General features: G+C 36.0%; 1 protein-coding gene across 5 annotated transcripts in view; it reads right to left on the reverse strand.

Moving 5' to 3' along the window:
* Positions 1–3,164: 3,164 nt before the first annotated feature.
* The window catches only part of NLGN1 (neuroligin 1), a gene marked incomplete at both ends in the record, with an annotated part of 294,777 nt that continues 284,843 nt past the window's right edge, over positions 3,165–13,098 (reverse strand). For 3 of the 5 annotated variants that reach the window (XM_082055429.1, XM_082055427.1, XM_082055426.1), the window contains 3 exons: positions 3,165–3,987; positions 4,960–5,749; positions 10,376–10,588. In XM_082055429.1, coding sequence (XP_081911555.1) covers positions 3,165–3,987; positions 4,960–5,749; positions 10,376–10,588 — 1,826 coding nt within the window. The remainder of the gene's footprint in view (positions 3,988–4,959; positions 5,750–10,375; positions 10,589–13,098) is intronic. The other 2 variants (XM_082055428.1, XM_082055430.1) reach the window with 1 other exon arrangement.

Raw genomic sequence — 13,098 nt, forward strand, 5'->3', positions numbered from 1 at the left:
CTAATTTTATTGGAAATCTGGTCCAAGGATGATACAAGAAATTAAATATCACACTCCATTTTGCTTTCTTGTAGGCTACTGTGGAAAACAAATCAAACATTAATATTTTAAAAAGAACAAACTTATATTCCATGAAGCAGAATGAAGATATTCCAAAACCATTTCCTATATTTTTATTTTGTTTCAGATTTAAAACAGTTCTTGGTCTTTCTTAGTGTTGTGTTAAAATGTGGGACACCATCTTACTTTTGGAAAGTCAGCTGCTGTAATGTAATTATAAAGTAGACACAAAAACATCATTCACAGTATCTGCATCATAGGAATGGGTTTTTTTTTTTCAAACAGAAGTGATAAAATTACTGTTGTTGCCTTCATCTTTCACATTTTAAATACTGTTGGCTGAGAGAAATAAAGTGTAGTGTCATGCTTGGTTTACCTAAATCATTTATTTTGAAACTAATAAAAGTAAACAATTACCAGATACTGTATATATAGTGATATATAGATATATGGCCACAAATAAACTATAGTAGAAAGTTATTTGGTTTTGAGAAAGTTAAGAAAAGCACATAAAATAATCTTTCATGAATATCTTGTTTTATGGCCATCAATATTTTTGTATTTTTTTGTTTTGTTTCATCAACATAGCAAAATACAATCTTCCTATTAAACAATAATTATCAGATGGCAGACAATTCTTTTTATTGGTTTACATTGGCAGGTCACAGTCTAAAAGCACAACCACATCAGGCAGAAATTGCACAAAGACCGCCCTGGATTTTGAAGACTATTTTTTTATGCTTCTACTAAAAGAGTGTAATTCAAAACTGGGGACTGTAACACGCACTAATTAAATACATGGATTTCTGTTTGTTTTTTGTTTTTAAATAACTGAATAAAATTACTGAAATTGCAGTACCTTATTTCACTTTCAGCTTCAGTTTTAATATTTGTGCTTGATGTTAGTGAACACGCTTTGAACTTCCTGGCAATCGTTTATGAAAGTTCAATCACCTAAATAATACCAAGGTGATTTTTTTCCTATCATGGAATAATGCAGATTTATTTCAATTAGGCCTGTTCCTTGGCTTTTCTTCAGCACTGGGATTTGGATTTTCAGCTTACTCCTGAACACTAGGGGAGATTTGCGTGTAATACTATGACATAATACAATGCCAGTATTTCTGTAAGAAAGGGTTGTAGATGGGACTGGCCCATAAATGTGTAGTTGTATTAGTTGTAGAAGGCACATTCAAGTCTTCAAAAACCAGACTGGTCTTAAGATATTACTCTTTATTTGAGACAGTTACCATTACTTCATTAAAAAATGACAAAACAGCAATAAACATTTTAGCTCTTTAATGAGCAAAGATCAGGTCTCTTAGCATTGGAATAATATTCGTTATCCAGATTATCTTTATTTCACTCAGTGACCAGTAATATGGCCAAGAAGTACAAAGAAATTTTCCATCAAGTAGTATACAATTTTTGTGTGTAATAAGCTTTCATTCTTGAAAAAGAGTAACTGAAAAGAAATGTTTCTGTTACTGCAGTTAGTTTGTCAGAGAAAGTTCTTTGCATTATCTTACAAACTATCAAAATTGCTAGTAATTTGAAAAAATGTAAAAAAAAATCACATAACTTTAGTCTAATAGAAATATAGTACAGGTAAGAGAGAAAGTATTTATCAGGGATGTGCTCTTAAGTCCATCTCAATTATTTCTTTTATATAAATGTACATCTGATTACATATACAAACATTTTGAAAGGACCGTGGTATATAATTATTGGAAAGCAACAGGGGAATGAAAAATTTCTTGTGATTTTAGAACACTCATTTCAAATCACACAAACATATGTAGTATTCAGATTTTAAACCTGGCTCTTTCCCCATTCTTACATACCCTCTTTTTCTATACTGTTGCCATCTGGTCTAAAGAATTCGTTTGAATGGCAAAGCTAATGTATAGCGTATTATAAGTAAACTTGGTAACATGCAACATGAGTTTAAACAATAAACTGAAAGGTGTAATCAGAGCAGTAATACTGGGGCATTTTTATATTGCAAAATATCATTGCAATTACATTTTTGGACACACGTTATCTTACCAATTTGAACTAAGTATGTTGTAACTAAATCACAGCAAATTATAAAACCTCCATCAAAGGAGATTCCATTAAGGTTATAGTTATGTTAAAGTTAGAAATTATTTAAGTGGAAAGGAAAAAGAACAATAATAATACGGATTTTTTTGTCTGGGATTCCTATCAGCGGAGGTTCACCACTGTATACCTAGAATGCCATAAATACATTTAAGAACTGTTGCAATTCCTTTTATTTCTGAAGCTACCATGAAATATTTTACTGTGATTACTTTTGCCCCTTTATGAAACTTATTTAGGTTGTGCCAATTGATGGAGAAAGCTTCTATTAAAAACTCCAATGGGATGAGAAGAATTTTAATTACGGCTTAATCAGCAGCACAGCCACCAAGCATATAAATTATCATGCACATCGTGCTAAAAATATCCAGTTTCCTTTATTCCCACAACTTTTATACTGACAGCACTTATGTGATAATGTTGTACCTGCCAGGCTGTAAAACTTCTTTGACTGGCAGATTTCAGCATGAGCCCCTTTCTAAGGCCTTAACAGCATTGGTGCTTTGTGTACTTATTCAGATATGTAAATATGGTCTACACAATAAAACAGGTCCAAATAAAAATTGGTGAAAATTATCTGACATTCCATTAGTGTGTCCCTTGTGCATATTTATAGGTTTTTAAAATTTTCAGTCATAGTTCTTTCCTGTTTGTGTTGCACATGCCTAATTCCATTATGTAACTTAAATCTTCAAAAAATTAATACTTGAATGTGAATGAAAAAGTATCATTCAGGACAACTGCTTCAAGCAATTGCAAACAGTTGGGTTTTTTTCATTTTTCTTTTTTTTTGTTTTGCTTTGTTTCTTTGTTTCTTAAGTTCATTTGATATATGTACAATTCATTTTTTTCAAAACCCCAAAAGTTCTTGATATGTATATTCACATAATATTCCTCCACATTTAAATAGTAAGAGTCTTGTAGGTTGAAAGCCAAGTAATCTTCAGTAATATCACCTACTGTAATCCATCAAAAAATAAAGTTTGTTTCATCTTGTCTGGCTATACCCTGGTTGTTGAGTGTGAATGGGGGTGGGGATGAGGATGGGGCAGAGTATTGTTCTGTCCTCCAGTAAATGTATTGAATGTGTGTAGGGGTTGAATCCCTGGTATAGTGTTGGGGATCATTGTGATGGTGTTGGGTGTCATTAAGGGAATATCATCAGGAGACCTTCTCATAGCTAGCGTGTAGTCTGGGGGACAGGCGGTCCTAAGAACCACCTCATGCGGATGGATGGACTCACATTCATGATCCAAGTCAGTGTGCTTCATTTGGAGGGACATTATCTCCTCTTCTTGTGCATGGGTAAGATCATTGGTAGTAGTACGTTGTGGGCTACATCTCCTATGAACATCATGTCTCCGCTTGTCTTTTTTGTAGTACAATGCTGCAAAGGCCAAAATGTTCAGGAACAGCAAAGATGCACCAACTGCAATCGTAACGCTCAATTCTGTTGAATAGTCCCTTTGATCCACAGAAAATGGGCTTGGTTGTTGTTTGGGATCATCTTGTTTGGCTGTAGGAAAGGCTGAAGTAACAGAAACAGAATTTTTCCTTGTTGGCCTGAAAGTATTATCAGTTGATGGCACTTTAGTTGTGGTAGAGGTATACTGTGAAATGTCGTTAAGATTGTGCAGATGAGGTACCAGTTCCAACCAAAGGTTCACTTTATTGGCCCTATAGTGTTCTTTAACTCGTGGTTTTAATCCAATGTGGAGATACAGTTGGTCTTTCTGAGAGTATCTGGTCCATGCTACTTCTTCAAAACGATTTGGTTTTGTATGGATGAATTTTGTATCTTGCGGCACTGGTTGATTTGGGTCACTAAAAAAAAAAATAATCTCCAATGTTAAAAAGTATTTCAAAAGGAATTATAAAATTAACATAATTAAGATTTTATACTTAATGTTTAAGTCTGCCTTTGGACAGAGCAGAATGTTATTTTCTAAAATTAGAGGCCTTAATAATCTTGATTAGAAACAGCATTATGCAAACGAACTCTTCTTTTACATAGACTTCAGCAACTTCCCTAGTTCCCCAGAATGCTTGTATCTCTCAGGCTGAAATCTTTTGTTGCTGAGGACAGATTGCCAGCAATGCGGTAACGTAGACAAACATCTATGAGAGACCAGGGTGAGAGTAAATAAGCTTTGTTTTCTTTTTTGTAACATAAAGCTCAGCATTTCAGTTCATATGTGGTGTCTGTGGCCTTCCAGAGGTGAAAGACCATGGCAGGGCATAACTCAGTATAACACAGAGCAACTTACAGTCCAACGGCTAAAGGTTGAAAAGTGTTTTGAACTACTATTGAAAGCAGAATTAATGAAAATTGACCAAAAAAAGTTTGAAGTCACTTATTTTATGGCCAGAAGTGTCAATTTAAAACAAAATGTTATTAAAATAAGCTGTATTATATTTGATGCAAATATTATGTCATTTCCTGTCTTCTGGAATGAAAATATTATCAATGCCGGGGTAAAGTCAGTTACTAATGTAACCATTTTTAACTACACACATATATTAAATGCTTAGTTTTGCACTTAATTATTTTTGTATATGAAGTATTTTAAAAATGTCTTTATGCAGAGTGTCCACAAATATATTTTTTCCCTCTTTTTGCTAGAATGTTTAAGTGAGCTAAGGGACATTACAATAAACAAAAATATCCAACCCAATTCTGAATCTCTTATTCATCCTGCAACTACAGAAGCATTCCCAAGGCAGATAACAAAGGGAACACACGGCATCTTTATATCCCGAGTTTGTATACACGACTATTAATTATCTGGTACTCACCCAGTTTTTGCGAAGTTTGTCCAGTACGTCATCACCACCGCACTTAGCATGACATCATTTTTGGAGAAATTACAAGGAAATAATTCAGTAGGGCCAATCATGGGGATTCCTAGTACGTAAGGAACCTCATCTCCATGGGCTGCATCTGCCCATGCAGGTACCTGATCTGTCTGGCAATGATGGTAGAAGGCATAGAAATATGTAGGCGATCCAAAATTTGAGTGAAGATCTGCTGTAGCCACAGCTGGTGCAACCCACTGGTGATCCGTAAACAGAGCCAGCAGCGTTTTCCTTCTCGTCTCAGGATTGTGTCGATCTGCCCAGTCCGTGTACATAAATTTAATAGTTTCCCTCAGTATATCTTTGCCTTCAGGGTATCCGTATAAGTTATCGACAAAATTAGAAACTGCAAAGTCAAAATCACTCGCTGATATGCCATCTTCACTATCCACAATATTTTCAACAAATTTTAACCCTTCCCCTTGGTTAACTCCCAACATGATGTCATAGTTGAGGAATTCTCCTTGTTCCATCAATATCTGAGGATCATCTGGTATCACATCGCCATCAATTACTGGTCCAAAGGCTATATGGTATCTTGCTGGTTGAATGTCCTGGTCAACAAGTTCTCTATAAGGCTTCTTCTGCAGACATTCTACCAATTCTACAGTGTCTGACATGTTGCAACCAACTTTTGTAGCCAACATCCTGGCATATTTTGCAGGCTGAAAACTCACCGCCCAGCTGGAGAGAGCTGTTCCGCTTTGAGCTATTGCTCTTTGAAAAAGTCCTGTGGGGAGAAATATTTAAAAACTACTGAAGTGACCTTGAAACAGCTACTTACTTGAAAGATTCAAAAGAGTTATTTGAAACAACAGAAAAATTTAACAGAGGAGATACTTGAATCTTAATAATAGATAAATACACAAGATGGTCAGATCTGACTGTCATTGTATCTACAGGTAATGTATACAAAATAAATGCAATATGTGCAGAAACTGAAGCAAATGATTCTACCTCAATGTAGGCCATCTGAGGAACAGATTTCAAAACAAACTCAAGAAGAAGAAAAAGTGACATTACCTTATATAGGATAACACTATCAGCTTGAAAGAAATTCCTAAAGCGAAAAGAGTTTATAGATTGAAGGAAAAGCCAACGGCTCTGAAATTGATTGAATTTCTGGATATCGTTCAAGCCACCAGCAGCATGCATAACTATTTATTAAATAAACCTGATATACTGTTTTTTTATGTTTTGTTCGGGATTAAACTTGGTTTGAGAGGTGCAGTGCTTTTGAATTGTATGTCATAGCAAAAGTTTCTATTCCAGAGCAATGGATGAGAAGGTACTAGGCAGCTATTGAATTTTTAAGTGTTTAAGAGTCAAGATCCTTTCTTATAAAGAGGGTTTTTTTGTTTTGTTTTGGTTTTTGTTGTTGTTATTTTGTTCGTTTGTTTGTTTTTTTTAATGAGGTTTATAGTGATCACGCATAAAAAAGGGAAATGATATATTTTACACTATTTAGCTTTGCAATTCAGAGATTTAAACATATGTTCAGGTATTCATTTAGGGGACAGAAAGAGAATGATCTGGCTCTGCACAGAAACTTGTAGTAAATCCCAAAGACTTCAGTATGATTAATTTGAATTTATGCTGATTTAACTAGCACTCTGGATCAGGAATTCCACTCATAGAAATAACAGAATGTGTTTAAATTGATGTTTTCCTCTCGCTTCTGTAAGCACTTTTGAACGTATTATGTATGGATTAAAGCCTCACCCACTTGGAGTCAATGAAGCAATCAATTTTTTTTGCTATTGATTTTAATGCAATCAAAACTCCACCCTTGTCCTCATACTTCTTGTGCTCCCTTTGCCTTCTCCTGGTCCCTCTGGGGAGGATAGTTCCAGTTCTGACAGAGATTATGAATCTGAACTGTGCACAAAAAATAGAGAAAAAACACTCTCCTGGAATGTCCATCTCTAATCTCAGAAATTTACACTATACTGAGGTAACTGCGGCCTTCCTATTTTTTTTGCATTTCCACAGAAGTACATCCAGTTCATTTCAGTAGCACATCTTTTGCACTAATCAGTAGAAAGTATTCTGTGCTGGACCCTACCTCCTATAGCTCACTGTAGGTAATACAAAATGGTCTATAGCATACATAAGTTATGCTGATTTAAGATATATGGGTCAATTTTTTTTTAATTTATGTTGATAGGCACCTGGTTTAATTCTGTTGACTTTGGTAAAGTTGCTTAGGGACTGGAAGTGGCATCTCGCGTCACTCAATTTTGCTAAGAATGTATCTTTGGTCCAATGCTTGATGAATAGCTGGATACTCCCGCTAAAGGAAATGGAGTTAAGGTGCTCTGTTTACCTCAGAATTTTATTCCAATAATGCAAAAGATAGCTTTTACTTTGACATATTTCTATTAATAAAAAACTTCCATAGCCTCTCCATCAAGTCAGACATGCCTTTAGAGCATCTATTGCAGTAACAGACCCTGTACACCCAGAAGTTACTTGGAATCAGTTCCTGGCTGAAAACATTTTACAGGCTTCTAAGGAATTTTAAAAACATTCTAGACTGTATTAGGTCCAAATCTGAAAGTCTTAAAATCAGATAGGTAGGGACTGAAATATGTAAACTCAGGCCTCTCCTTAAATTTATGAGAAGTCATATCCAAGAAACTATTTCCTTGCAAGATATGACTTAAAAATAAGAAAGAACTTGAGCTATAAAGCACGAGAAAATATATTTGCATGCTTACAAGGTCAGACATTGAGCTAGTATAAATCAGCTCAAAGTCAGTGGAATTACCACAGAGGATCCAGGCATTGTAATAAATGTAACTAAACGACAAAACTGAATTTTCACAAATGCGTATGCCATTTTACCTCATAATGATTCTTTTTTTGCATATTATGTACATCTATTTTTATTGCTTTATTATTAGGACAGAAAGTGTAAGCTACATATTAAGAAAATGCTGATATAAACACTATGGCTTGCTAAGTGCTACATAAACTTTAAATGTTGGACTAAGTAAAAGTGGTCAAGTCCTCCATACATAAAGTTATCTTAGGAAATGAAACTGAATATCCCTCCTTCTGCCGAAGAATGCTTAAGGAAATATTTATCCTCTCAAACCACTTGGTGAAAAATGAACAACAGTATGTAAAATTATTTTCATTCTGTCACATAATTCCTGCCAGAAATTGGTACCACACAGGATACAGAACGACATTTTTATCTGATAATATGTATGATTATTATAGCTTATGGGCTTCAGACTCATGGAAAGATGATTTAAATGTTCAATGGACCATATCGCTTTGTGACTCTTATTCAAACTCTCACCAAGTAAATAATAATAATTTGCATACATTCATCTACATTTTTAAAGCACTTTCTAAAGATGGGTGCTGCTCTGCCCACGTGCAGATGGGCAGCTATGAACAGCACCATCTTGAATAAGGCTGAATTCTTCCTCTCAGCTACCAAGGGATCCTTTCAAAGGGAAATGAAGGAAGCAAAGAGCACCTGACTTTACAGCTTCTGACAGAGACTGGTTAATAATGTGAAACAAAAGGTTTTTTTGAAAATGTTAAGATATTTGAAAACTTGAAATAACTTTTCTTATTTGAAGCTGACCAATTTTACTTTTAATACTTCTTTTAATGGCAGGTCTAACTATCCTCAAATGAAACATAATGTATAGTAGGGTGTGGCACATTATTCTCTTTAATCTGAATTTCAATAAAACACGTTTTGCTTTGTCAGAGAAGAAATGCCCAGAAATTTACCTTTTCAATTGGATTTTAACTGTACATCCTTAAGCCTTCTCCAGTTCCCTCCCGAATCCTTTGACCTGCCATGTTGGCAAGTTACTGCATCAGTTTCCCCACATAAATTGTGCTCCTGGCAGAATTATGCCCATGTGTTAGAATATGACAGGGTAACATTTCCTGATAAGAGGCAACACACGACTGTCCAGATACTGTAAATGTGGTATTTTGCATTAATGTCAAGTTACATCAAGATGAAAATAAAGATCAAGGAAGAGTTAGGGGAGGAAAAACCAGGTCTCCTCATTCAACCTTAAGCTAAATCCTCTATAAGAAACATTATTTTTGTGAGTTCCGATGAAAAAAGATGGTGCAGTGTAACCCTCAGATTACAGTGTAATGAGCTAATGCTTACATCTTGTTATTATAGGCCAGTTTATAAATATGTCCTATTTAACTGCAGGTAGTTAAGGGAAAAAGAATATAAATTAAATGAAAAATAAAATTGTGGAAATGGGTGAAAATTTAAACCACAGTCTATTTTCCACTAGACCTTTCTTGTAAAAGCCAGATACTTTTCTCATTTAAAATAGTGTAAAGGCCTGATCCGAAGAACCTGTCACTTCCATTGACCTCAGTGGGCTCTGCATCATGACTTCGGGTAAACGCAGCTCTTTTAATGTCAGTGGAATTATTTTTTTATGACTGGCCAATTAATCCCCCATGGAGATACAGCAATATAAAACAGTGGAAGATTGTATGCACAGGGCACAGCATGATGTCTCTGGTAAAACTAAACAATACAGATAAAAATGTGTGAAAACAGTGAGACAAAAGTTATGTGATCAATAAGCAATAGCCATGCAAATGAGAAAAACTGTGTGAAACTTTGGTGCAAGAATAATAGGAAAAAAATTGGGTGCCTCAAACAGCATGTTTTTAATTTCCTGCTGTCTGCCTCAACTAGAGAGAAAAGGTGTTAGTTATGGAATAGGAAAAAAAACATATAGAAGAAAATCCATTTGCAACTTGGATGCTTTGACAATTTTGGATCGTGCATGCAAAACATTCAACCATTCTTTTATTAGATGACAGCAAGTAAAGTTCATGCAGTTTCAGACAAAAGATTTCTCAACTAGATACTTGTTTCCCTCACACAAAATAATAGTTTTAAGCATTTCAGCTGTTAGCCTGAAAACAGAAACTGTTTCATTTCGGTTTTCTTTAAATTCTCCTCCTCACAAGAAACTAAACATGCCTTTCATGACTGTCTGAATATAATGACCTCATCTACTGTGAGCATGACTGACTGGTTTTCCAAAAGAGACACCCTTAGAAAAGAGACAAAAATGATGCACTGAGAAAATGCTGTTCAGAAGTCTGCTATAAAGTGTTTCTACAAAGTTCCATGGGAAAAAGAAGAAGGTGACCCAAAATTTAAACATGCACAGAAAAGCTGAGGGAGAAGGCGGCTTGTATAGCCATTACAAAGTTTGCTTAATATTGAGCTGAACTCAACAGTTCATAGGAACAAAGAGAATATACAGAGCATCACACAGTACTAATGGTGGTGGCATGCAGACACCAAAATTGTCAAAATTTGCAACCTGCATAATACCTTTGGTTGAATTGCTCCAACGGTTACCTTCAGAATAATGGGATAAAGTCAACAGATTGACGCATGAACCGCCTGCACCAGATCCAAAAACAGTTATTCTTAATGGGTCACCACCAAAGAACCCAATGTTTTCACTAGTCCATCGCAAAGCTTGAATTAAATCAAGGAGGCCATAGTTTCCTTTTGCTGCTTGGTCCCCAGTGCTCAAAAATCCTGTGAATTTAAATGAAAAAGAAATGGTTAGGAAGTGGTCTTTTGAGTAATTCTGTTGCAATTTTGCAAGTAAGATTTCAAAAGTAGAAGCCATTAAATATTACACAACTACGTAACTTTCCACATGCACTGGACAATAATTTGTAATTTTGCACTCTTGCTGAAACAAATCATTTGTTATTCACTCTTTGAGCCAGGGTACAGTAATGCAGGGAAAATGAAGATACATCCCAGTCAAAGTACTATTCTGACAGGTCACAACATATTATTGCCAAAGACTTCATGCTGTTTGCACTAAGTTTATGAGTAAAGGTTTAGCAAGCAGATATGCTGCAGTCATTTCGTAAGTGATTTGGTCAAGTGTTGGCACTTCTGTGCTTAGATGCAGCCATGAACTTTGTGCATGCCTGAGAGGCAATGGTTCCACTTCTCTGTAGACCCTGCTTGGTTGTGCCCTGGCAACACACTATCTTTTCCTTTTTTTCCTCCCCTCAGAAACACAGCTTATGGCACAGGACAAACCAGGTTGAACAACGTGAGCAGCTCTCAACTCCCAGAGCTCCATCCCATAGTCATTAACCTGAGTTAATTGAATCTGCATTAAACGGATAAAGACAATTTAAGCTGTTTCCGTGACCCCTTAACATCAAAAAGATAAGAGCTCAGGGGTAATCTGGAGAGCACAAGAATTGCTCTCTTTTATTCATACTGGAAGGAAAACGGTGGAATGTGTCAGGTGCAGGAATGGCTGTTTTACACTGCTCCCAGCAGTACCCTCCTATTAATTTTTAGTGTTGCTGTTAATCTCATCATTAGAGCCTACTGGCTCTAAAAGGTGGACAATATAAACTTTGAAGAAAGTCTCTATTGGTAGAAGACATTGCTTTGCTTTTGGATCCCATTTGTTGATGGGATCCAACTTCCTCAGCTTATAATTTGAAAAATACCAGCATAATGAAGTAGCCCAGCACCATTTGCATATCAAACTGTTTTAATATTTACTAAATCAACAGTGTAACTGGTTTTCAGTACATGCTTTGTAGAGAAATGCAACCATTAAAACAATTATTTCCACATTAATTAATAAGTTCTACTGATTTAACTCTCTTGAGCCCTCAAAAGTTTACAGTACTTTTTCAGATAAATGGTTCTCAAAGTAGTCCTACTGTTTCATTATGACAATAAAAGCAGCTTTTGATACATTTCTAAGAAGAAATACATATATAGAGTAAGAATTTAACAAGAATATGGACAGGTGCATGCCTGTGCCTATGTCCATGTACATAATGAACATGTCATTTGTTACTTTACTATTAGGCTAATTTGACTTCAAATTGCAAGCTTACATTTGGTACCCTGGTGTATGTGTAGATATTTATATCAACAGATCTTCTTTGCTGTAAACTGCACTGAAAGCTAACTGTCTCTGCAGTTGAGCCATGCTCTGTTTGGGGCAAGCAGCTTTGTTTGTGTAGGTCAATCCTGATTTTTGTTACCATGGAGAAGGAATAGGGAAGTGGCATAAAGTGCCAGGCCAGCAACTCTCCCACTTCCAGACCTAATGTACCACGTCTAATGGGCATACTTCATTCACTGTGGCCACAGTCAATTGTTACTCTGATACTAGACTTCAAAATAACCACTAGTCTACAACTAAAACCTCCCACATTTATTACTTAACTGTATAAAAAAGGAGCATCACTGCCATAGAAGAAAATACCACCTCAATATACAGGGAAAGCCCAGAAAGGAAGTCATAATTAATTCATTCTCATTTTACTATTGCAGTTAGTGCTGAGTTGAGATGAATATGATGTCATTTCAGTCTGCTTCACTCTCGTTTTCTTCTGTGTAGCCTGGGGGGCTGCTGTGTGTGTCTATGAGAAAGGATGGCCCCAGTATAATCCTTCCTGCACAGAAGCATTCATTCCTGTCTTCACGCTCCACTAAAATGTTGTCCCCCCCACAAACAGTTTCTAAGAGAACAGAGAGAGGATGTCTTTGAATCTATGATAGCAAATCTAATGAAAGCTTCCTAACCAGACTCACTGCCTCTGTCAGCCTGCTTGGAGTTGAGGGATGGTACCGGTGACTGTAACAAAATTAAAATGTTGGAATTTATGGGAACTACAGGATCCTGTGGCTACACACGCTGGGAATGTCTGCCCCTTTCTTTGCATAAGTATACGACTGTGGAAAATCAGTGACAAATCAGTTCATCATGTTAAGCACATAAGTGACTGCACTGATTTAAGGGATTAGAGCAATGATTGACACTGGCTGTCCTTGAAACACAGCAAGGAGATGAGAGCAGCTACAGCAGTTACCAAAATTGTGCCCTTAACAAGTGCTTCTTTGCTTTTCCCCCTTTCCCTGGCTTGCAAATTCCCTGAGCCTGGACAAGATCTGCTCTCACAAGAGCTGCAAAAAAATCCTGTAGATTTCTCAAAGTGATTCCAAGGCATTTATTAGGAAAATAGATAGCAGGGTTACAGGTGAGATACAGTGAT

This window comes from Streptopelia decaocto, assembly GCF_964273445.1.
Source record: "Streptopelia decaocto genome assembly, chromosome: 6".
Lineage (NCBI taxonomy): Eukaryota > Metazoa > Chordata > Aves > Columbiformes > Columbidae > Streptopelia > Streptopelia decaocto.